This window comes from Corylus avellana, chromosome 7, assembly GCF_965113065.1.
Source record: "Corylus avellana chromosome 7, dhCorAvel1.hap1.2, whole genome shotgun sequence".
Classification (NCBI taxonomy): Eukaryota; Viridiplantae; Streptophyta; class Magnoliopsida; order Fagales; family Betulaceae; genus Corylus; species Corylus avellana.
The window spans coordinates 22955471-22980965 of NC_142496.1; the positions used below are offsets into that span (position 1 = coordinate 22955471).

The 25495-nt window shown below is 36.1% G+C and overlaps 3 protein-coding genes, 1 long non-coding RNA gene and 1 pseudogene across 5 annotated transcripts; 2 read left to right on the plus strand and 3 right to left on the minus strand.

Moving 5' to 3' along the window:
- Window positions 1–1670: 1670 nt before the first annotated feature.
- LOC132184973 (uncharacterized) lies at window positions 1671–4424 on the plus strand. The gene is made up of 3 exons (XR_015912921.1): window positions 1671–2393; window positions 2482–2611; window positions 3697–4424. It is a non-coding gene; the product is annotated as an uncharacterized LOC132184973 (long non-coding RNA).
- A 2122-nt stretch (window positions 4425–6546) lies between these two features.
- Window positions 6547–9593, minus strand: LOC132184674 (cytochrome P450 734A1). Its single transcript, XM_059598393.2, has 4 exons — window positions 8999–9593; window positions 8594–8838; window positions 7867–8230; window positions 6547–7011 (listed from the first exon to the last, which is right to left on the minus strand). The coding sequence occupies exons 1-4, from the start codon at window positions 9485–9487 to the stop codon at window positions 6592–6594; spliced, it is 1518 nt and encodes a 505-aa protein (XP_059454376.2). The 5' UTR covers window positions 9488–9593; the 3' UTR covers window positions 6547–6591.
- A 509-nt stretch (window positions 9594–10102) lies between these two features.
- Window positions 10103–10492, minus strand: LOC132185065 (cytochrome P450 734A1 pseudogene; annotated as a pseudogene).
- A 5675-nt stretch (window positions 10493–16167) lies between these two features.
- Window positions 16168–19619, plus strand: LOC132184972 (F-box/LRR-repeat protein At3g26922). 2 transcript variants are annotated; one of them, XM_059598780.2, is made up of 5 exons: window positions 16168–16695; window positions 16792–16845; window positions 17016–17861; window positions 17948–18091; window positions 19198–19619. In XM_059598780.2, exons 2-5 carry the CDS (start codon window positions 16801–16803, stop codon window positions 19510–19512), a joined length of 1350 nt encoding a protein of 449 aa, XP_059454763.2. In that variant the 5' UTR covers window positions 16168–16695; window positions 16792–16800; the 3' UTR covers window positions 19513–19619. The 2 variants fall into 2 exon arrangements, with proteins under 2 accessions (XP_059454763.2, XP_059454762.2); XM_059598779.2 differs by having other exon boundaries at window positions 16168–16845.
- A 3264-nt stretch (window positions 19620–22883) lies between these two features.
- LOC132184971 (cytochrome P450 CYP72A616) lies at window positions 22884–25175 on the minus strand. The gene is made up of 3 exons (XM_059598778.2): window positions 24931–25175; window positions 24204–24567; window positions 22884–23348 (listed from the first exon to the last, which is right to left on the minus strand). The coding sequence occupies exons 1-3, from the start codon at window positions 25137–25139 to the stop codon at window positions 22929–22931; spliced, it is 993 nt and encodes a 330-aa protein (XP_059454761.2). The 5' UTR covers window positions 25140–25175; the 3' UTR covers window positions 22884–22928.
- Window positions 25176–25495: the final 320 nt, after the last annotated feature.

A 25495-nucleotide genomic window follows, 5' to 3' on the forward strand; every position in this document is an offset into this window, starting at 1 on the left:
GTGTAAAATGAGTTTCAGCGGCAGTAGTATAGAGAGTGTGTGATTTACAAACAATTTGGACAGTAGTATGGAGAGTGTGTGGGATTTACAAACAATTTGGACACGTGAAAGCTCTTACCAACCATCAGTAGGCACAAATATGCAAAAGTTGCATCAAGAAAATCCAACTTGCCGTGGATTGTTCGTCAGCCTTAGTTTGTAGTTGTAATCCTACACATTCTATACTCTGAAACTGATTTTACTCTTTGGAACTTGAATTTGGTCTGGTAGTTGTAATTTGCTGCAAAGTGGGTTATTTCTATTGGTGATATTGTACCTGTTAGCATGTAATGGAGATTGATTTTTGTGGTTGTGGGGACTTATATATGTGGGATTGAGAGGAGAATGATGGGAGTAATTTATTTATAGAATTACTCTTTCATATATACGGCGTTAGGGGTGAAAATGCAGGCGGATAACAATCGTTCGCGTCCGATATTCGTATATGCTATTAATTTATGCAAATTGAGGTGGTGAATAATGATTTTTGTGGAATGTTGATTTTAAAGGTCATATTATATATGGAGGGACACATAGTCTTTCCATCTCATATAGTTATTTCAAGTCAATTTGTTAAACGCTTGACTAAAAAGTATACTATTGCCATAAAATTGTAATGATGTGGCTGTAAAAATTAGTCATTGATTTTTTTTTTTTTTTTTACTAAGTCTATCGATTTAAAAGCTGATTTTTACTATCACGTCATCATATTGTGAGGGTTGAGTTTCACGTTGAGAAAATATAATGAAAATTCATTGCTTAGTTAATTTGTTTATTAAATTTTGCATGCATTTTTGTACATTGCTCAATTAACAGAGAGGATTATGTTCAGGAATTTCTACAATGTATTTTTTATATTATCTCGGCTGAGCTTTATACTTGAGGGGTTTCATATATAAATCCGTTCGACTTCTTAAAAAAAAATTGTTGAGCGTTATAGAACTATAGAAGTTAACCATTTTTTAAAAACTAAAATATCTAGTCGGATGGAGTTACTTTTTTGTGTCCATTTTTACTGTAGAAGTAGCCAAAACAACTCTTAAACTTTTTTTGAGATCGGATGAAATCATCTATTTAATATTCGTTCAAAGCACATTCGGCAAATTGATAAAAACAAAAACAGATTAAGCGCTTTTTTTTTTTTTTTATTAATGACTCAAAGAACAAGGTGTATTCTTGATAATTTTGTATGCAAAAAAAAAAAAAAAAAAAAAAAAAAATCAAATTTTGTTGATTTGTTTGCCGACAAAGTCCTAGCCTCTAAAAAAGACTGGATTGTCTTCTCCCAAAGAGGTCAATGATAGAAGTCGTAATCAAGTTGCGTTAAGAGCTTAACTTTTTTTTTTTTTTAAGTATATAAAAAGTTGTGCTTTTCAATCTTAGATTTTTTATTTTTATCTAGGAATCATTGTTCTATCGATACCAAATTCAAGATGACAAATAAATACCAAGATTAAATACTTTTTCAGTATCTCTAGTTTGCACTAGAATCAAATAGCCTTTTGTTAGTTTTTTGACAGAGCGCTATGTGACAGGGTACTTGGGTTTTTGGGTGCTGCATCATATTAGAATAATATTTTGAAGAAAAAAAAACCAAAAACCAAAAAAAAAAGGAAAAAAAAAAGAAAAAAGTAGCAGACTTTGGGTGGCCGAACCACCCCATAGGAGGTGGCCGAACCCGCTCAATAAAATTAAATAGTCTTGAGTTAACTGAAATCGAAAGGCCGAGATACGTCAACTGGGTGAATCGTGTTTTGGAACAGCATAGAGGCCCAACAATAGATGAGTTCCGGGTTTGGTTTGATTTGGATAAAGGTTATGCGCGAGATATTAATAGGTGGATTATGTTTGCAATGTAAAAGCGAGTTCAAAGGGTTGAGATTCACTTGTCTGGATTTTGATCATGTGATCATCAGCATTCAACAAGTTATACTTCTCCATGTCAACTACTTTTACGTCGAGGGTGCTTCAAGTCTCTCAAAGATCTCACTTTGAGGCAGGTTAATGTTTCCTGGGAAGTTGTTGACTACTTTTTGGCGAATTGCCCCAATCTTGAACGGTTATTTGTGCATCAATCAAACCATTTGGAAAAATTAAGTGTTGTCGGCTCATCTCTCCCTTTGAAAAACTTAGGGGTATACTTCTGTACCCCATTAAAATCCATAAAGATCTGTGACACAAACCTTGTTTCTTTTAAGTATGTGGGACCAAGGACAAGGTTGCTTGTTAATAATGCTCCACTCCTTGTTGATGTATCTATTTCCGAGACAATGTATTCTAACTCAATGCTTCGCCAGCTTTCATCATGTTTTTCTCAGCTACAGATTCTTGCATTGAGCAAAGATAATGTGCAGGTTAGTGTGTACAATGATGCTGTGTTTGTTCTTTCTTTCCATTTACTATGCTGTCATGCAATTTACCCTCGTTTATGGTTTTTTTCAGGATAAAATAAAGCTTCGATTGTTTACTGGATTAAAGAATCTTAAGAAATTGGTATTAGGATGATGAAAGTCTCCTCCTTTTCACTCCCTTGGTAGAGGCATGCCCTTACTTGCAAATATTTGTGTTCAAGGTGCGTGTCTTTCTAGTAATAGCTAATTCATATATATATATATATATATATAGAGAGAGAGAGAGAGAGAGAGAGAGAGAGTATGGTTAAAAAGTTTACGCTGTCGTTTTAATTGGGAATGCGTCCTCATACCTACAATTTGAGTCTTTATATGGATCAAATATGAGATGATTCACGATAAAGTTTGTCTTTTACAACTTATAGATGTACATATTATGTAATGGTAGAGTTGAAGTGTTTACTGCAAAATTTGTTTCTTAATTGGAAATCAGAATGGGATGATGTTTCAGTTGGTTTGTTATATGCTTCATCTATTCCTCATTAAAATAGATTCAGTTAGGAAAAAAATGTCGTCTTGATATTTGAATCATAATTCCCTATGATTTGTAACACATTGGAAATTGCCCTTCTAGTTGCTTGAGTAGTTGCCTTGCATAAATTCTTTCTTAATTTGCATTAAGCTATGTGGTTCAGGTGGATTTCTTTTTTAGAACGATGGATCAGCATCCTACAGTTGTGCCTATGAAATTGGTTGAACAATCTGTCACAGCATTTACATACGAGTGCAGCAAGTCTATTTGGTTTGGGGATTTGAATGAACATTTTCATTTTAGGCTTGCTGGAAAGAGGAAAAAAAAAAAAAACTTCATCAAATGGAGGAAACAGTGCTATTGTTGCACTTATTAGCAGAAGTGATAGTAAGTGACGGGATTTAGAAAACTAATATGGGAACAGAGGCTAATGATTTTGGGTATAATGCAATTCCAGTAGATGGCCCATTTTGTCAAAATTGACCTTGGAGGTTAAAGGGAAGAAAGGAAGAAAGGAAAAGAGATGAGTTGTTATTTGGTTGGTTAAAAAAGAGTTACTATTGGTTAGCTGACCTTGTTGGATCTTGATTGGCATTAGAGTGATGTTTAGGGAACTTTTTGAGTTGAGTTTCTCTTGTTATCAATTAGTTTGTGGTGATGCTTTTTCCTCCAAAGGCTCAGGCTTTGTGGTGCATGTTCTTTAATATTCTCGTGTTTAGCAAACATAGGATAATCATCACCTTTTTCTTATTATTCTTTTTTAAATCTTTGCAGATAATGTGGACTAGCCCTCTAAATAAGTAGAGAAGAGTGATAAAAGCTGTCAAATGCCCGCATTATCATCTCAAAGTGGTGGAAATAGGTGGATATTATTGTGGTAGTAGTGATTTTGGACTTGCCATGTACTTCATTGATAATGCTACGATACTTAAAAAAATCATAATTGATCCTCAATACCAATGCCAGTGGCATTCAATATCAACAATTGAAATTAAGGAAGATCAAGAGCTGGAACAAACTAGAAGGCATCGTGCTAGGCGGCAGCTTGAGTCAAAAGTACCTCCAAGAGTCAAGTTGGAGATCCTTTAATCTTAATGCACATTGCATTTAAGACGCCAACTATGTATTGATTCTCCTCCTCCCCCTCTTTTGGCCATTATTATATGACGCTCAAAATTACTAAAGGATTATAATTTCTTTTTTTCTCTCTCTAGTTAAAAAGAGGGGAAAAAAAAAAGAAAAAAGAGAAAAAGATAATGACTATTGTATTGGTAATTTGAAATAATTAAAAATTCCAAGGTGTGCTTGCTGAGATTTCATATTAGCTACTCTTATAATATAATGGAATGCAAGTCTTATTTGTAGTGCTAAGTAAGACTTGTTCTACTTATGATTAGCATAAATGGGAATTGGACTATCATTATAATTTCTCATATGCTATCCAAATCTGTAAATGTATCTTTCTCTGGTACTATATATTATGTAATTCTCTGTTTTTCTTCCTTAGTTCTCAATTTGATTTTTAAAGTGAAGAACATTGTTTGCTTAGACTTCTAGTCACTAATTATATACGCGGATCTACTAAATTCACATACTCTTCTTGCGCTACTAACCATCTGTTTTGCATGTTATTCAACTTATGTTTCATATCGACTTTTTGTTCCTCTAATTTTTTGTATTAATTACCAAACGACTTTCCTCCCTCTAATCAGTCAAACATCTCAATACAGCTTCCAAGCAATATTTCTATTTATGTTAAACTATCCAAATGGGAATAAGGCATGGTATAGAGGAGAAAGACTATAGGAGACCTTACAAATTGGGCATTCTCATTTTTTTTTTTTTTTTTTTTTTTTTGTAATGTGGCGCAAATGGAATTTTTTGCTTCACAATCACCAGATGGATTGAAAAGCCAGTGAATGTACAAGTATAAGGCTCAATTTTCTACTTCTTTAGCAACAATTATAACAGTCAAATCGTTAATTTTACCACCAATTTCTCACCTTTCAGAAATTGCAAACTACAAATTTAGCAACCAAGATCAATGTCACAACTAGTGACAAGATACTGTGGTCTTTCATGTTACGTGTCTGTTTTTTTTTTTTTTTTTTTTTTTTTTTTTTTTTTAATAATAACTTGAGCAGTGGTGTAAACGAGTCAAGCCTGAGCGAACTTCCATTGTTTGGGCTTGACTCGTTTAAATTTTGCTCGAGCCCATAATAAGTCGAGCCGTGCTAGCTCACGAACTAGTTCTTCTATATATATATATATAAACTTCAAGTATTCTTCAACAACTCAAGAAGTCAGATTGCATATGAGCATTTGCTTAGTCTGGTTAGCCGAGTACGGAGCCTTAGTCAATACAGCAAGACACTTGATTTCGAAAACATAGGATATGCATCATTTTATAGATAAGCAAACTTGAGGATTGATGTTTTCTTAACAATGTGATAACATGTTGTATTCAGACTACGGTGGGACAACGCCCACTGCAAAAAAGTATTTTTTCAACGTCTCTCTCTCAATCTCCCTCACTAGTCACAACACATCTTCTACCCAAACTCTCATTTTCCACTCTCTCACTCTCGCTCACCAATTTTTTGTTATTATATATATATATATATATAGTATATTTGTTATTATTGAGTAATTTTGACTATATATTGTTAGTTACTTAATAAAAAAATATACGAGTTAAACTTTATATGAGCACGCTCACAAGCCTAACTGACTCGAGTCGAGCTTACTTCGTTTAATATTCGAGCCAGGATTTGTATTCATAAAGCGTCTCATTTAATAATCGAGTTGAGCACGATTCGAGCTTATACAAGCCGATCCCGAGTTCGCTCGTGAACACCCCTAAACTCAGGCTACAAGAAAAAAGAAAAAAAAAAAGAAAAAGAAAAGATTGGGGCATGGTCTTTCCTAATTCCTACTACAGATAGAGATAGAAAAATTAGATGAGAAAGAGTTGGAAATGCAGCCAGAGAAAAGTCTGGTTGCGGCCCAATTTGCCGCATAATGGGCACAGAAGTTTGTACTTCGGTTGATATTCCGAGCTTCCCAATAAGAGGAGGAAAGAATAATGGAGATGATAGAAGCAATAGTCAAAGAAATACGCCAGTCTTGGGCGAGTTCCTTTCATGTTACGTGTCATGTTTTAGAATTTTTACAATGGCTATCAATTAATTTATTTCAATGGGTCGATGCAACTTTTAATGGCTGATTAGCGCTGTCACAACAATAAAATTTGATAATAGTAAAATAGAATATAATTTCTAACATTACTAAATCATGTATAATTTTTTAATATATAATATTATTGTAATATTCACGGAACATTAGAAGAATATAATGACAATATTCCTTTGATCGTTATAAATAAATTACAATTATTTTCTTGTTTAATGCTTATTGTATTTTTCTTATTAGCTTCAGTCGACTATAAACAAGGTTAACCATTGTAGTTGAATGATAAGTTTATCGGAAAAGTTTAACTTATTTTGAAAATACATAATTCCCTTCTTCATATTTCACTCTCTTTCTTTCTATTTTTAGAGAAACTGAATGTGCATAGCATTACTTTATTATTATTATTTTTAATTTTAATGCAAAGGGAAAGGGTAAAAGAAAACATTTCTATAAGCGTGTCCAGATGTTTGACAGGATTCAACTTGAAATCCTCCTAAGGAGAATTTGTGCACCATATTGAGGCTGCAGGGTTGCAAGCAACATTGGGGCATGAACATAGGTTGGAGATACCACAAAGGAGAAATGCCGAATGATCATTGCTAAGACGATTTTGGCCTCAACCACTGCTAAATTTTGACCTACACAGATTGTGGGACCCAACCCAAATGGGAGGAAGGAAGCCAAATGCTTTCTAGGCTCCATGAATCTCAATGGGTTGAACTTATCCGCATCTTCCCCCCATATCTCAGTGTCATGATGAACAGCAGTCAAGGCCAAATAGAGTTGTGTGTCAGCAGGAACATCGAGCTCCCCTAACTTCACCTTCTTACACGTCTGCCTCATTAACATCACAGCCGGAGGATAGAGTCGAGCTGTTTCATTAATTATCATGCTCACCTGTTACAAAACACCAAGCAACAAGTATAAGTGAATGGGCAAGAAATACTCTGTAAAGAGATAGTAAACCAAACGATTGTTATACGAGCACCATACAACTGGAGTTTGCAATAATGAAACAATAAAATTCAACCCTTACCTTTTTTATTTTTACAAGTATTGATCCAAAAGTTGATTTTAACTACCTTATTATCAAGTTGTATAAGAGTCTATTAAAAAACAATACTCAAATTTAAAAAACTCAGTCATAACCTATCTAAACTCCTGAAATAAACCCTAATCCACAAATATCCACAACAATGTCAATAAGCCAATGCATTTACTTTCTTATCAATAATCACATATCCTTTTGTTCCTTTTAGTATTGCCATTTATTTTCTTTATTTTATTGGTACTCTTCTTTCTTTGTCCATCCTATTTGAGGGCTCAATTCTCATTGAATCACTGAAGTTTTCAACACCCTATGCGCAAGGCTCTACTGAGAGACAAATGACAATATGACTGCAAACCAAGGTGCAGCAGCAGCTCACATAGCAGCTGCAGAAGTTGCAGATGCAACTCACACAGAGAGTTATCAAAGCATACGGTTTGGTAAGTTGGCCAAACCATTCACTCTCTTAATCTCAGTTTTTCTAGTGTCAGCAGTCATTATAATTAGAATCCGCTAATTGTTTCACTCTAAAGTCTTTGTTTAAAATGGAAATATAATGCACTAACCAGTAGATTTTCCCTACAAGAACCATAGAAATTTCTCACTGATTCTGACACAAATGTAATTGAATTCCATAAAAGTAAGCTTGCACTCTTTCCTATGGTGTCCGAAAAGTTGACAAGTTGGTAAGAATTTGAACTTACAATTTTAAGTTCATTTAATTTCTCTGCAACTAGAGCCTTGTTGTCGTGGAAGACGCGAACTACTTCTTCCCTTGCCCTGCTTTGCCATTCCTGATGCAGTGCTAAGAGAAGAAGTGCCCAAGTTAGCAGGTTAGCAGTTGTTTCCTTTCCTGCAAAGTAGAAGGTCTTGCATTCATCTATGATTTCTTCAACCCCTAATGTTTCTTCTTCACCATCCTGATTCTTATAAGAAGACATTAATAGACCAAGAAGATTTCTTGAACCATCTCTTGCTTTTTTGTTGGTCTCAATCAGCATCCTTATAGAGTCACGAGTTTGCTTATCTAGTCTCCATCTTTCTCTGTTCATCTTAGTAGGCAAAAACCTATGCATTTATAAGAAGCCAAAGACTTAATTGAAACTCATCACTGGATCTATAACAAGATAAAGCCTTTATAAGCAAAACAAGGTTTCAATCAACCCTTTTCCTGTCAATTCAAAAATGGTTAACCAAGATAAAGGAATAGCCAATGCTAGTATGAAATTCTCATTAATATTGTTCTTGCCACATGACAGAAAAAATAAGCACCTGTAAATATCATCATAAGTTTCATTTTTCTTCTAAAGGGCAAGGTTCTAGCTTGGATCTAGTTAAGGGGGCAAGTTATATGCATTTAGAGTCTAAGACAATTTAGTTAAAGGGACAAGTTACACCAATAGCACAGATTCTCCAGTTAGAGTATGTCACCTGAACCCAGGAATGTATACACTTCTGACTGCCTTGGAGAAAAGATGCACTTGTTGCTCTTGTAAGTTGAAAATGGGCTTCCCCTCTTCAAAACTGCTTCCAAAAGCTGTTCTTGCTATGATCTCTGCTGAGAGATCATGAAGCTCTTTGTGCACATCCATCTCAAACTCCTCTCTCCCTCCACTATTTTGCTCCCACTGGTTGAGCATCTTTGCAGTACTGGCCACAATTTCTGGTACCCAACACTGTAGAATATATATAAAAGCAGGAGGGAAGTTTGGTCACATGCCTAATGCCAAATTTTTATCAAACTTGTTGCACAATCTCATAAAATTTCAACTATTCAAATGCCCACGTCCACATTTATTAATCCAAGACCCGATGAGAGAGCGAAAAAGTGGTCACCTTAACCCGCTCCATGTTGAAGGCCTGGTTTATGATCCTTCTATGGACAGCCCATTTCTCGCCCGTAAGCCCAACAAGTCCCTGCGCAAAGAGCAGCCGAGCCAAGGGGTTCTGCCGGACCTTCCCAAAGCACCCAGAAGTGTTCAGAAGGACTTCCTTAATCATGTCCGGGTCAGATATTGCCAGCCTCGGCTTTGATCCGAACCAGTACAGGAAGGTCTTCCCGTACATGCCTGACCACCTGTAGTAGAAAGGAGCCGCACGGTGAAGGATATCGTGGGACTCAAACTGGATTGGCTTCGTTTGAGCCTCAGCGTAGATGCGTCGGATCTCAGCTGAGTTCCCGAAGATCGGACGGTAGCCAGGGCCTCGTATGCCTTGCTTTCGAAAGTGGTTCTCCAACCTCCACGGAACCCATATGATTGAGTATACGAATTTCAAAAGGAAGACGAGCAAAATCGCAAAAAGAAAAAGAAGAAGAAGATGCATGATGAACTCTTAGAGAAACAGAGAAAGAAAGAGAGATTTTTGCTGAGTGATGAGATACAAGGCGTCGATAAGGTTTATTGTAAAATAATGCATTGCCCACTCTGCTAGTTCTAGTCTTCTAGAGGAGTAATCTTAATCTTTTTTTGAATAGAGACGACTTTTGATACATAGAACTTCAAAGTCAGAAAAGGAAAGGCCGCCGAATATATAGTTGAAATGAAAATGGCTAATGCTAAATAACAAGTCAATTACAAAAAAAAAAAAAGTCATTATCTTATTAGGATGACGTTACATTATTAATTTATCATTGAATTAATTATTATTAAGAAAAATTAATAGTGAATTGATAATGAAAATTACCAGGGACGACGTGAGCTCTGGCACGAGCTTATTTGGATGACCTCTAGCCACTAAGCCATTCATACTTTGACCTCTCGGTGACTAGTTCCGTCATTGTTGTTTACATCAAACTCAGTACCATCATATCTCATTGTTTCACTGAACACAACCATGTCTTCAATTTTCAAATGTTCAACTTGAAATCTTGCTATTGGGTTTGAATAATATATACATCTAGATGGTAAAACTAAACATTTCTTAAGAGTCTTCAAGTTTTCAGCTTGAAATCCTACTGAAGAGTATTTGTGCACCATATTGAGGCTGCCAGGTTGCAAACAACACTGGGGCATGAACATAGGTTGGAGATACAACAAAGGAGAACCGTCGAATGATCATGGCTAAGACGATTTTGGCCTCAACCATGGCTAAATTTTGAGCTACACAGACTCTAGGACCCAACCCAAAAGGGAGAAAAGTGGCTAAATGCTTTCGACGCTCCATAAATCTCAATGGGTTGAAGTCATTAGCATCTTCCCCCCATATCTCAGTGTCATGATGGACAGCAATCAAGGGCAAATAGAGTTGTGTGCCAGCAGGAACGTCGAGGCTCCCTAGCTTCACATTCCTACACGTTTGCCTCAGAAACGTCATAATCGGAGGATACAGCCGAGATGTTTCATTGAGTATCATGCTCACCTGTTCAAAATCCTAAGCAATATCAGCATGTGAATGAATAGGAAATGCTTCATAAAAAGATATCTCACATTAATAATTACTCCTAAAATTAAACTTAATCCACAAATATCTATTTACTCGATCTTTTTATTGATATTGTTTTTAGGGGTACTACAGCTTTTATTTATATCTCCCCTATAAACCGATGTATCAGTTCATGTAACGTTGATTACGTCAATTTCTAGTAAATGCCACATGTATTATCATATTAGTTTGTAAGGGGATTGTGATTAAAGTTATAGTACTTGCGAACATTTTCCTTTAATCAATTATACATTTTTGGTTCTTTTGGGAAATGGATCATGCATGTTACTATTCCTATTCTTCACTTTATTTGTACTGATTCTCTGCATGTCTTTGTCCATCCTATTTGAGGGCAAAATTCTCATTGAATCTATTAAGGAGATTGTCAATTTATAAGGTGAGGGGAAACCTCAACTCTTGAGCTAGCTTTTGGGTTGAGTTAGGCCTAAGACCCATTTCTAACTTGGTATCAGAGCCACGTTTCTGTTACTGTGGCTTTCAATAAAAGTCTTATGACGTTTCTATGGTGTTTTCTAGCATTCTCTTCTGATGATCTCTTAATTTTGTTGTGATCCACGGCTTTATTCATTGGCGAATCTTGACACAATGCGGTTTTGGCCCTTCACGGGAATTTTAGCGGCTAGTTTTCGTTCTCCGGCCTCATTGTCAGTTGTGGCTTGGCCCTTTACCAGATTCTTTTAGCGGCTTGTCTCTGTTCTCCGGTATTCCTCCGGCTTTGCCTTGATCCAAACTTTGGATGCCTTTAATTTCTTCTATTTTCTAAACTCAATCTTATATCTTGAGTTTGAGGGGGGATGTTGGAATATTTTATATTTTCTAAATTAGGTTTATTAATATTTTCCTTAACAAGTTATTTCTCTTTATGTTATAATATTGTTATTCTCGGTTATTATATTTCCTTGTAAGGTTAATTCTCTTCCTTAATTAGTTTAGGTCTACTTTAGAGTTTCTTGATCGTTACTCATTGTCTCTCTAAATAGAGAATTATATAATATTGTTTGATACAGTGAATATATAAGATGTAGCCCACACGTGTCTCTTTGCTTCTGCTCTCTCTTTTCTTTTTCTTTCATATTTTCGTATTTTATATATATATATTTCAATATATATAAAATATGGGATCGAACCTTGACTCCGTCAAATCACCCCCCATTTAAATTAAATATTCCACGTGTTGGACCTCACTTATTAAAAGGGAGTTTGAGCCCACACGTGAGGGAGAGTGTTAAAGTATTGATTAAGTGATTAAATTTACATCTTCCTATCAGTTTAAGCTTTTGGGATAATTGGTAGTTTAACATGGTATCAGAGCCTAACCCAATTAATTGGTTGTGGCCCACCGTCACCCATTGTCGCACGTGTTGACTTGGATGTCCTCCCGCCACACGTGAGGGGGCGTGTTGGAAGTCCCACATTGCCTGGGTATTAAGGAGATTGTCCATTTATAAGGTGAGGGGAAACCTCAACTCTTGAGCTATCTTTTGGGTTGAGTTAGGCCTAAAACCCATTTCTAACATGGTATCAGAGCCAAAGATCATGGGATCAAACCTTGACTCCGTCAAATCACCCCCCATTTAAATTAAATATTCCACGTGTTGGGCCTCACTTATTAAAAGGGAGTTTGAGCCCACATGTGAGGGAGAGTGTTAAAGTATTGATTAAGTGATTAAATTTACATCTTCCTATCAGCTTAAGCTTTTGGGATAATTGGTAGTTTAACAGAATCAATGAAATTCAAAACCCTATATATTGAAAGACAAATGGCAACGTGAGTCGTTACTATTCATTGTAATTGGATTTCACTAATTATTTCACTCTTAAACTGATATTTGTTCTTAAAGCATGTGATTCTCACATGTATTTTAAGCACGATTAATAGAGCGTTTGATTCAAAATGCATGTGACAATCACATGCTCTAAGAACATATGCTAACTTAATAGAGTGAGTTAAAAGAATTTATTCCAACCCAATTTATATATAAACTGTATTTGTGCTTTAAAAGTTGAGAGATGGGCAAAAATTTGAGCTTACTATTTTAAGTTCGTTTAATTTCTTTGCAACAAGATGCTCGTGTCACCGAAGATGCGATTCACTTCTTCCCGGGCCCTGGTTTGCCATTCCTGATGCAATGCTAAAAGCAGAAGTGCCCAAGTTAGAAGGTTAGCGCGCAGTTGTTTCCTTCCCTGCAAAGTAGAAGGTCTTGCATTCATCTATGATTTCCTCAACCCCCAACACTTCTTCTTCACCATCCTGATTCTTGTAAGAAGACATTAATAGACCAAGAAGATTTCTTGAGCCATCTCTTGCTGTTTGTTGGTCTCGATCAGCATCCTTATAGAAACACGAGTTTGCTTCTTTAGTCTCCACGTTTCTTTGTTCAACTTAGTAGGCAAAAACCTACGAATTTATCATAAGAAGCCAAAGAATCAATTGAAACTTATTGCAAGAAGATCAAGCCTTTATGAAAAACTCATTTGGCTTATATTAAAAAGATAAGGGTTAAATACCTTTTTGGTAACGGCCCGCTATCTCATTTTTAAAAGCTATTATCTACGGTTTTGTTTTCTCTTTCGTCTATATTCTACCCAAAAGTTTAATGGCTCGCTACGTCAAAGCCATTCAGCGTCTACCACGTGTCTCCCCATTCCACGTCATTGTTACCATCTCAGCATTACTTGAAAAAAATTAAAATGAAAAAACACAAATGGGGTCGGATGATCTTCCCCTTCCACCATTTATTTATTTATTTTTTTATGTTTATTTTTTCCATATTCCTTTTTTTTTTTTAAGTAATGTTGACATGGTAACAATGATGTGGCATGGGAGATACGTAACAGACATTAAATGGCTTTAACATAGTGAACCGTTAAATTTTTGGATAGAATATAGATAGAAGGACTAATAGAAAAACAACATGGACCACTTTTGATAATTTTGCAAAAATTATATAGTAGATACTCTATAACTCATTCCATTCCCTATATTTAGAGAAAATCTCAAAAAATTCACCCATATTAGTTTCCTTAAATTTAACCTATACCCTTGAATAGTTACAGTGTTTTTCAATGTGTAGAGAACCAAAAAAATTTTCTTATACATTATTTTAATATAAACATTTCTCTTTCCTTTCTCCTAAAGTGTGAGAGTAGATAAGAAATTTGTATTTTCTAAAAAAATAATATTTTAATACTATAGGAAAATGCAATGGAAGCTATTGTAAAATATATTTAGATAAGGAAATAAAAAGAGAATTTGTTCTTTAAACTTAGGGAAAATGAAAAAGGAAGATAAAGCTGGTTGGGTTATTTTTTATTTTATTTTTTGCTATTCAATCTCATCTGTTGGTTGGTTGTTTGCTGTAGCACCTAAGCTAGCTCCCCCTTTAAATAGATGGATCGGGGGATCATTCGAGGGGCACAAATTAAGCATCTGGACCGTTGGACGTGATCCAACGGTCCTAAACAATCTACTAATAAAATAAAATTATAAAAATCAAAATAAAAGTAATAAAAAACTTAAAAAAATTTGTAAACTTTTTTGTGGTGGTTGGCCACCCCAGGTGGTGGCTGGCCACCACTATTTAAACTCTAGGGGTGGCATGACCGCCGGTCTGGGGTGGCCGAAGCCACTCCTTGTCTCGGGTGCCAAGGGCTAACAAAAAAAAAACATTCTAGTTGGCCCTTGGAGGTGGCTCACCCCTAAGGGCCAAGTAGGGGTGTCAACCCGAACCGGTTTCCCTGTTTTTGGCCAAAACCGGAAACCGGAACTGGGGTACCCCGGTTCTTGATTTTGAGAAACCGGGACCCCGGTTAACCGGGGTCTCGGTTACCGACCGGTTCCAGTTTTACCCGATCCGGTAATCGGTTTTTTTAAAAAAATTGGTTTTTGAGCTTATTTTAGGTATTAAGCCTAAAATAACCCCCCCCTTTTTTTTTTTTTCATAAGTTAGCTCATTTTTTAAAAAAATCTATTAGTCTCTTTATCTAAATTAAAAGGGCATTGTTGTGATTGTTTCAAATAATTAAAAAATAAACCTAAAAAAATTCAAAAATCCTAAAAAATCAATGTTGTTGCCTATTTGGGCCTTAGAAATAAAAATTTAATTTTTTAAAATACCCTAAACCTAAACCTAAGTGTAAAATATATATATATATATATATATATATATATATATATATATATATATATATATATATATATATATATATATAATGGAAACCCAGTTCCAGTATTCCCGGTAAAAACCGGATACCAAAAATCGGTACCAGAACCGGGGTACTCGGTTTTTGGATTTTTTCAAACCGGGACCTCGGTTTCCCGGTTTCCCGGTTTCCTGGTTTCTCGGTTTTCCGGTTTCGGTTTCTCGATAATTTTTGATAGGGATATCAACCTGGTTCGGTTTCCCGGTTTTTGGCCAAAACCGGAACCGGAACCGGGGTACCCCGGTTCTCAATTTTGAGAAGCCGGAACCGGAACCGAGACCCCGGTTAACCGGGGTCCCGGTTACTGGCCGGTTCTGGTTTTACCCGGTCCGGTAACCGGTTTTTTTAAAAAATTAGTTTTTGAGCTTATTTTATGTATTGGGCCTAAAATAAGACAATTTTTTTTTTTTTCATAAGTTGGCCCATTTTTTAAAAAATCTATTAGTTTCTTTGTCTAAATTAAATGGGCTTTGTTGTGATTGTTCCAAATAATTAAAAAATAAACCTAAAAAAGTCCAAAAATCCTAAAAAATCAATGTTTTTGCCTATTTGGGCCTTAGAAATAAAAATTTAATTTTTTAAAATACCCTAAACCTAAACCTAAGTGTAAAAAATATTAATATATATAATACATATATTAATATATAAATATAATAATATATAAATATTATTAAATAAAATGGAAACCCGGTTCCGGTATTCCCGGTAAAAACCGGGTACCAAAAATCGGTACCGGAACCAGGGTACCCAGTTTTTTGAATTTTTTAAACCGGAACCGGAATCGGGACTCTGGTTTTCTCGGTTTTCGGTTCCGGTTTCAGTTTCCCAGTAATTTTTGACCAACTAGGGCCAAGGGCCAACTAGAATTTTTTTTTTTAAAGCCACTGGGGTGGCCGAACCACCTCCAATGGGTGGCTTCAGTCTAGGGTGGCCGATGCCACCCCTAGAGTTTAAATAGTGGTGGCCAGCCATCACCTGGGGTGGCCAAACACCACAAAAATTTACAATTTTTTTAAAGTTTTTTATTAATTTTAGTTTGAGTTTTATAATTTTATTATTATTAATTTATTAGTAGATTGTTCTGGACCGTTGGATCACATTTAGGGCTGGCAATTTAACACGTGACATGCGAACCCGATACAAACCTGACACCAAAATTTGGGTTAGAGTTGGGCTTTAAAGGGTTTAGGTCATAAATGGGTTACGACCCATTTGTAATCGGGTCGTGTCAACCCGTTGGCTTCGCGGGTTGACACGTTTGACCCGTTTGACCTTTTTTCTTTCTTCTTTTTTTCTTTTTTCTTTTATTTTTTTTTTTAAGTCTAAACACTAAAGTTCTAAACCCAAAGGCTAAAAGCCTTACCTCTCTTCTCTCTAAGCTCTCTTGCGCCGCCCACACTCACACTGCACCGAAGCCCCTCTCTCTGTCCCCTCACCTCACTGCCTCAGCTCACGCCTCACGCCCTCACCTTCGACACCCTCACGGCCTCACCTCGCGGCCTCAGCTCCGATCGCTCTCTCACCTCACGGCCTCCAGGTAGTGAAATTCTCTCTTATGCGATTCACATCCAACGGTCCAGATGCTTAATTTGTGCCCCTCGAAGGATCCCGATCCTAAATAGATCCCATTCTGAACAGTGAACCCTCCTTAAGCTTCGGAGGATAGCCGCCTTGAGCTTTCGTGCTGTTGCTCTGTTTCTCAATCTTCCTTGACCCAAACAAGCTTAAGAGCGATTCTTAAGGTCGTGAAACCCATGACCTCTCTTTCTTTCTCGTGAGATCCGGTCCGGTCCCTCTTATGTTATCCCGACTAAAAATCGAGTCTTTAATTTATTATTATACGTACACTAATCCTTTTCGCTGTAACCAAATAACTGGCGAAGCAAGTAAGTTTCTGTTTTTGCATCATATTATTTCTTTTTTATTGCACGATAGTTTTATTTTGTACCGTCTGATTTGTGGTTGTGGCTTGTCATATGAAGTTTCGATTGATGGAGAAAAGGGTTCGACGTACCGCTAATTGTTCAGAAAACAAGGTGAACTGAACCCCATTCATCCATCTTTTTCTTAAGACTAGTTTAATTTGTGCCAAAAAAGATTTGTCTTTTTGATGATGCAATGCTATAAATCCTAATTAAGTTAATGATTTCGTAATTCGGCTGACACTTTTGTTGAATTGTGGTTTTTGATCAAATTTTTCCTCAAGGATTGTATTAGTGAGCTGCCTGATGAAATACTCGTTTGTATACTCTCACGCCTAACGCTAAGAGAAGCTGTGGTTACTAGTGTCCTTTCAAGAAGATGGGAGTATTTGTGGGCATCTATTTATACGCTCGACTTTGATCATAAAAAAACATCAGGCAAGATAACACTAACCCGCTCAATAAAATTAAATACTCCTGAGTTAACTGAAATCGAAAGGCCGAGATACATCAACTGGGTGAATCGTGTTTTGGAACAGCATAGAGGCCCAACTATAGATCAGTTCCGGGTTTGGTTTGATTTGGATAATGGTTATGCGCGAGATATTAATAGGTGGATTATGTTTGCAATGCAAAAGCGAGTTCAAAGGCTTGAGATTCACTTGTCTGGATTTCGATTATCTGATCATCAGCATTCAACACGTTATACTTTTCCAGATCAACTACTTTTACGTCGAGGGTGCTTCAAGTCTCTCAAAGATCTCACTTTGAGGCAGGTTAATGTTTCCTGGGAAGTTGTTGACTACTTTTTGGCGAATTGCCCCAATCTTGAACGGTTATTTGTGCATCAATCAAACCATTTGAAACAATTAAGTGTTGTCGGCTCATCTCTCCCTTTGAAACACTTAGGGGTATACTTCTGCACCCGGTTAAAATCCATAAAGATCTGTGACACAAACCTTGTTTCTTTTAAGTATGTGGGACCAAGGATAAGGTTGCTTGTTAATAATGCTCCACTCCTTGTTGATGTATCTATTACCGAGAGAATGTATTCTAACTTAATGCTTCGCCAGTTTTCATCATGTTTTTCTCAGCTACAGATTCTTACATTGAGCAAAGAACATGTGCAGGTTAGTGTCTACAATGATGCTGTGTTTGTTCTTTCTTTCCATTTACTATGCTGTCATGCAATTTACCCTCGTTATGGTTTTTTCAGGATAAAATAAAGCTTCGATTGTTTACTGGATTAATGAATCTTAAGAAATTGGTATTAGAAATCGGAGCAGAGGATGATGAAAGTCTCCTCCTTTTCACTCCCTTGGTAGAGGCATGCCCTTACTTGCAAATATTTGTGTTCAAGGTGCGTGTCTTTCTAGTAATAGCTAATTCATATATATATATATATATATATATATATAGAGAGAGAGAGAGAGAGAGAGAGAGAGAGAGAGTCTGGTTAAAAAGTTTACGCTGTCGTTTTAATTGGGAATGCTTCCTCATACCTACAATTTGAGTCTTTATATGGATCAAATATGAGATGATTCACGATAAAGCTTGTCTTTTACAACTTATAGATGTACATATTATGTAATGGTAGAGTTGAAGTGTTTACTGCAAAATTTGTTTCTTAATTGGAAATCAGAATGGGGTGATGTTTCAGTTGGTTTGTTATATACTTCATCTATTCCTCATTAAAATAGATTCAGTTAGGAAAAAAATGTCGTCTTGATATTTGAATCATAATTCCCCATGATTTGTAACACATTGGAAATTGTCCTTCTAGTTGCTTGAGTAGTTGCCTTACATAAATTCTTTCTTAATTTGCATTAAGCTATGTGGTTCAAGTCGATTTCTTTTTTAGAACGATGGATCAGCATCCTACAGTTGTGCCTATGAAATTGGTTGAACAATCTGTCACAACATTTACATACTAGTGCAGCAAGTCTATTCGGTTTGGGGATTTGAATGAACATTTTCATTTTAGGCTTGCTGGAAAGAGGGAAAAAAAAAAAAAAAAAAAAAAACTTCATCGAATGGAGGAAACAGTGCTATTGTTGCACTTATTAGCAGAAGTGATAGTAAGTGACGGGATTTAGAAAACTAATATGGGAACAGAGGCTAATGATTTTGGGTATAATGCAATTCCAGTAGATGGCCCATTTTGTCAAAATTGACCTTGGAGGTTAAAGGGAAGAAAGGAAGAAAGGAAAAAGAGATGAGTTGTTATTTGGTTGGTGAAAAAAGAGTTACTATTGGTTAGCTGACCTTGTTGCATCTTGATTGACATTAGAGTGATGTTTAGGGAGCTTTTTGAGTTGAGTTTCTCTTGTTATCAATTAGTTTGTGGTGATGCTTTTTCCTCCAAAGGCTAAAGCTTTGTGGTGCATGTTCTATAATATTCTCGTGTTTAGCAAACATAGGATAATCATCACCTATTTCTTATTATTCTTTTTTAAATCTTTGCAGATAATGTGGACTAGCCCTCTAAATAAGAAGAGAAGAGTGATAAAAGCTGTCAAATGCCCGCATTATCATCTCAAAGTGGTGGAAATAGGTGGATATTATTGTGGTAGTAGTGATTTTGAACTTGCCATGTACTTCATTGATAATGCCACGATACTTGAAAAAATCATAATTGATCCTCGATACCAATGTCATTGGCATTCAATATCAAGAATTGAAATTAAGGAAGAGCAAGAGCTGGAACAAACTAGAAGGCATCGTGCTAGGCAGCAGCTTGAGTCAAAAGTACGTCCAAGAGTCAAGTTGGAGATCCTTTAATCTTAATGCACATTGCATTTAAGACGCGAACTATGTATTGATTCTCCCCCTCCCCCTCTTTTGGCCATTATTATATGACATTCAAAATTACTAGAGGATTATAAATTTTTTTTTCTCTCTCTAGTTAAAAAGAGGAAAAAAGAAAAAGGAAAAGATGGTGACTATTTTTATTTTATTTTATTTTATTTTTTTTAAAGGAAAATCATTCTTATCTCATTAATAGAGGAATCAAGAGTATTAAAACTCTTACAATCACAGAACATAACGTTCTGAAAGATCCTAGCCAAAGCTAAAAGATCAAAGTCGTAACTAAAAGATTACACATCAAAGACGCCAAACATCCGCTAACCTATAACTAATCTTTAGTTGGAATAACAGATCTGCGCTAGGCAGACACAAACTAATGCATATGTAGCTCTTATTCTTCGACCCTGGAATCAAAAGGACCCTATGCCGACACACATCCTCCTGAACCCGAAAGCCAGGATATCGTTCACATCCACAACTTCAGGGGTCTGGACCAAAATAACAAGCGATGAGATCAAGAGAGAGGACATGGCCTTATTACAAGCATCAAGAAAAACAAGAAAAATACAAGGAAAATCAAAGCAATACAACTAAAAATTTAAAAATAGGAGCACACTAGGCGGTTGACAGCAGCCGGAAGAAAAGCCGATCGCGTGCTTGCCGGAAACCGATGCGTAGATGGCGTTGGAAGCACATTGCGGTGGGGATGCGTGAAAAGACCCAATAGACGACAGTAAACGACAAAACTGGCGCGGAGGAGATCGGCGGCGCACTCAAAGAAATTGGGGGGAAGTTTGAGTGAATCCCCCATGAGCGGCACCCACAAAGTGTGCCCAAACAAACACCTAGCAAGAAAAAATAAACAAGCAAACAAAGAACAATAACAGGGAAAAGAAAGCGAAATCTAAAAACAAACACAGATTGGGGAAGAGGGGGGGAAGGAAAATGGGGAAGGGATGGGGGAACAGATCAAGGAAAGAGAGAGGGAAAGAGAGGAGGGGGAGAGGGGAAGAACCCCTCCCCCTCAGCTGTGCGTCACTTCCTTAAGCTCTGCTAGGGTTTTTTTTTGGGTGTTATTTGTTTTTTATTTTCATTTTTTAAGATAGTGACTATTGTATTGGTAATTTGAAATAATTAAAAGTTCCAAGGTGGGCTTGCTGAGATTTCATCTGAGCTACTCTTATTATATAATGGAATGCAAGTCTTATTTGCAGTGATAAGTAAGACTTGTTCTACTTATGATTAACATAAATGGGAATTGGGCTATCATTATAATTTCTCATATGCTGTCCAAATCTGTAAATGTATCTTTCTCTGGTACTATATATTATGTAATTCTCTGTTTTTCTTCCTTAGTTCTCAATTTGATTTCTGAAGTGAAGAACATTATTTGCTTAGACTTCTAGTCACTAATTCTATACTGGGATCCACTAAAGTCACATACTCTTCTTGTGCTATTAACCATCTGTTTTGCACGTTATTCAACTTATGTTTTATATTGACTTCTTGTTCCTCTAATTTTTTGTATTAATTACCAAACGACTTTCCTCCCTCTAATCAGTCAAACATCTCAATAGAGCTTCCAAGCCATATTTCTATTTATGTTAGACTATCTGAATGGGAGTAAGGCGTGGTACAGAGGAGAAAGGCTATGGGAGACCTCACAAATTGGGCTTTTTTTTTTTTTTTTTAATGTGGCGCAAATGGAATTTTTTGCTTCACAATCACCAGACGGATTGAAAAGCCAGTGAATGTACAAGTATAAGGCTCAATTTTCTATTTCTTTAGCAACAATTATAACAGTCGAATCGTTAATTTTACCACCAATTTCTCACCTTTCAGAAATTGCAAACTACAAATTTTAGCATCCAAGATCAATGTCACAACTAGTGACAAGATACTGTGGTCTTTCATGTTACGTGTCATTTTTTTTTTTATTATTTTTTTTTTAATAATAATAATAAATCGAGCAATGGTGTAAATGAGTCAAACCTGAGCGAACTTTCACTGTTCGGGTTCGACTCGTTTAAATTTTGCTCGAGCTTATAATAAGTCGAGCCAAGTCAGCTCGCGAGCTAGTTCTTATATTTAATTTCTTATATATATATAAATTTAAACTTCAAGTATTCTTCAACGACTCAAGAAGCCAGATTGCATAGGAGCATTTGCTTAGCCTGACTAGCCGAATATGGAGCCTGAGTCAATACAACAAAGCACTTGATTTCGAAAAGATAGGATATGCATCATTTTATAAATAAACAAACTTAGGGATTGATGTTTTATTAGCAATGTGAGACAAGTTAACATATTGTATTCAGACTATGGTGGGACAACGCCCCCTACAAAAAAGTATTTTTTCAATGTCTCTCTCTCAATCTCCCTCACTAGTCACAGCACATCTTCCACCCAAACTCTCATTTTCCACTGTCTCACTCTTGCTCACCAAATTTTTGTTAAAAAAATTATATATATAAATTAATTAAAATAAGTGATATAGTATATTTGTTAATATTGAGTAATATTGACTATATATTGTTAGTTACTTAATAAAAAAATATACGAGTCAAACCTTATACGAGCATGCTCACGATCCTAACCGACTCGAGTTGAGCTTGTTTCGTTTAATATTCGAGCCATGATTTGTATTCACAAAGCGCCTCATTAAAACTAAATGAGAAAGAGTTGGGAACGCAGCCAGAAAAAAGTCTGGTTGCGGCCTAATTTACCGCATAATGGACACAGAAGTTTGCACTTTGGTTGATATTCCGAGCTTCCCAAGAAGAGGAGGCAAGAATGGTAGAGTTGATGGAAGCAATAGTCAAAGAAATGCGCCAGTCATGGGCGAGTTTCTTTCATGTTACGTGTCATGTTTTAGAATTTTTACAATGGCTATCAATTAATTTATTTTTATTTTCTCAACAGGTCGATGCAACTTTTAATGGCTGATTAGTGCTGTCACAACAATAAAATTTGATAATAGTAAAATAGAATATAATTTCTAACATTACTAAATCATGTATAATTTTTTAATGCATAATATTATTGTAATATTCACGGAACATTAGAAGAATATAATGACAATATTCCTTTGATCGTTATAAATAAATTACAATTATTTTCTTGTTTAATGCTTATTGTATTTTTCTTATTAGCTTCAGTCAACTATAAACAAGGTTAACCATTGTAGTTGAATGATAAGTTTATCGGAAAAGTTTAACTTATTTTGAAAATACATAATTCCCTTCTTCATATTTCACTCTCTTTCTTTCTATTTTTAGAGAAACTGAATGTGCATAGCATTACTTTATTATTATTATTTTTAATTTTAATGCAAAGGGAAAGGGTAAAAGAAAACATTTCTATAAGCGTGTCCAGATGTTTGACAGGATTCAACTTGAAATCCTCCTAAGGAGAATTTGTGCACCATATTGAGGCTGCAGGGTTGCAAGCAACATTGGGGCATGAACATAGGTTGGAGATACCACAAAGGAGAAATGCCGAATGATCATTGCTAAGACGATTTTGGCCTCAACCACTGCTAAATTTTGACCTACACAGATTGTGGGACCCAACCCAAATGGGAGGAAGGAAGCCAAATGCTTTCTAGGCTCCATGAATCTCAATGGGTTGAACTTATCCGCATCTTCCCCCCATATCTCAGTGTCATGATGAACAGCAGTCAAGGCCAAATAGAGTTGTGTGTCAGCAGGAACATCGAGCTCCCCTAACTTCACCTTCTTACACGTCTGCCTCATTAACATCACAGCCGGAGGATAGAGTCGAGCTGTTTCATTAATTATCATGCTCACCTGTTACAAAACACCAAGCAACAAGTATAAGTGAATGGGCAAGAAATACTCTGTAAAGAGATAGTAAACCAAACGATTGTTATACGAGCACCATACAACTGGAGTTTGCAATAATGAAACAATAAAATTCAACCCTTACCTTTTTTATTTTTACAAGTATTGATCCAAAAGTTGATTTTAACTACCTTATTATCAAGTTGTATAAGAGTCTATTAAAAAACAATACTCAAATTTAAAAAACTCAGTCATAACCTATCTAAACTCCTGAAATAAACCCTAATCCACAAATATCCACAACAATGTCAATAAGCCAATGCATTTACTTTCTTATCAATAATCACATATCCTTTTGTTCCTTTTAGTATTGCCATTTATTTTCTTTATTTTATTGGTACTCTTCTTTCTTTGTCCATCCTATTTGAGGGCTCAATTCTCATTGAATCACTGAAGTTTTCAACACCCTATGCGCAAGGCTCTACTGAGAGACAAATGACAATATGACTGCAAACCAAGGTGCAGCAGCAGCTCACATAGCAGCTGCAGAAGTTGCAGATGCAACTCACACAGAGAGTTATCAAAGCATACGGTTTGGTAAGTTGGCCAAACCATTCACTCTCTTAATCTCAGTTTTTCTAGTGTCAGCAGTCATTATAATTAGAATCCGCTAATTGTTTCACTCTAAAGTCTTTGTTTAAAATGGAAATATAATGCACTAACCAGTAGATTTTCCCTACAAGAACCATAGAAATTTCTCACTGATTCTGACACAAATGTAATTGAATTCCATAAAAGTAAGCTTGCACTCTTTCCTATGGTGTCCGAAAAGTTGACAAGTTGGTAAGAATTTGAACTTACAATTTTAAGTTCATTTAATTTCTCTGCAACTAGAGCCTTGTTGTCGTGGAAGACGCGAACTACTTCTTCCCTTGCCCTGCTTTGCCATTCCTGATGCAGTGCTAAGAGAAGAAGTGCCCAAGTTAGCAGGTTAGCAGTTGTTTCCTTTCCTGCAAAGTAGAAGGTCTTGCATTCATCTATGATTTCTTCAACCCCTAATGTTTCTTCTTCACCATCCTGATTCTTATAAGAAGACATTAATAGACCAAGAAGATTTCTTGAACCATCTCTTGCTTTTTTGTTGGTCTCAATCAGCATCCTTATAGAGTCACGAGTTTGCTTATCTAGTCTCCATCTTTCTCTGTTCATCTTAGTAGGCAAAAACCTATGCATTTATAAGAAGCCAAAGACTTAATTGAAACTCATCACTGGATCTATAACAAGATAAAGCCTTTATAAGCAAAACAAGGTTTCAATCAACCCTTTTCCTGTCAATTCAAAAATGGTTAACCAAGATAAAGGAATAGCCAATGCTAGTATGAAATTCTCATTAATATTGTTCTTGCCACATGACAGAAAAAATAAGCACCTGTAAATATCATCATAAGTTTCATTTTTCTTCTAAAGGGCAAGGTTCTAGCTTGGATCTAGTTAAGGGGGCAAGTTATATGCATTTAGAGTCTAAGACAATTTAGTTAAAGGGACAAGTTACACCAATAGCACAGATTCTCCAGTTAGAGTATGTCACCTGAACCCAGGAATGTATACACTTCTGACTGCCTTGGAGAAAAGATGCACTTGTTGCTCTTGTAAGTTGAAAATGGGCTTCCCCTCTTCAAAACTGCTTCCAAAAGCTGTTCTTGCTATGATCTCTGCTGAGAGATCATGAAGCTCTTTGTGCACATCCATCTCAAACTCCTCTCTCCCTCCACTATTTTGCTCCCACTGGTTGAGCATCTTTGCAGTACTGGCCACAATTTCTGGTACCCAACACTGTAGAATATATATAAAAGCAGGAGGGAAGTTTGGTCACATGCCTAATGCCAAATTTTTATCAAACTTGTTGCACAATCTCATAAAATTTCAACTATTCAAATGCCCACGTCCACATTTATTAATCCAAGACCCGTGTGTGTGTGTTTTTTGTTGAAAAAAAAAAAAAACAGGTCGATGAGAGAGCGAAAAAGTGGTCACCTTAACCCGCTCCATGTTGAAGGCCTGGTTTATGATCCTTCTATGGACAGCCCATTTCTTGCCCGTAAGCCCAACAAGTCCCTACGCAAAGAGCAGCCTAGCCAAGGGATTCTGCCGGA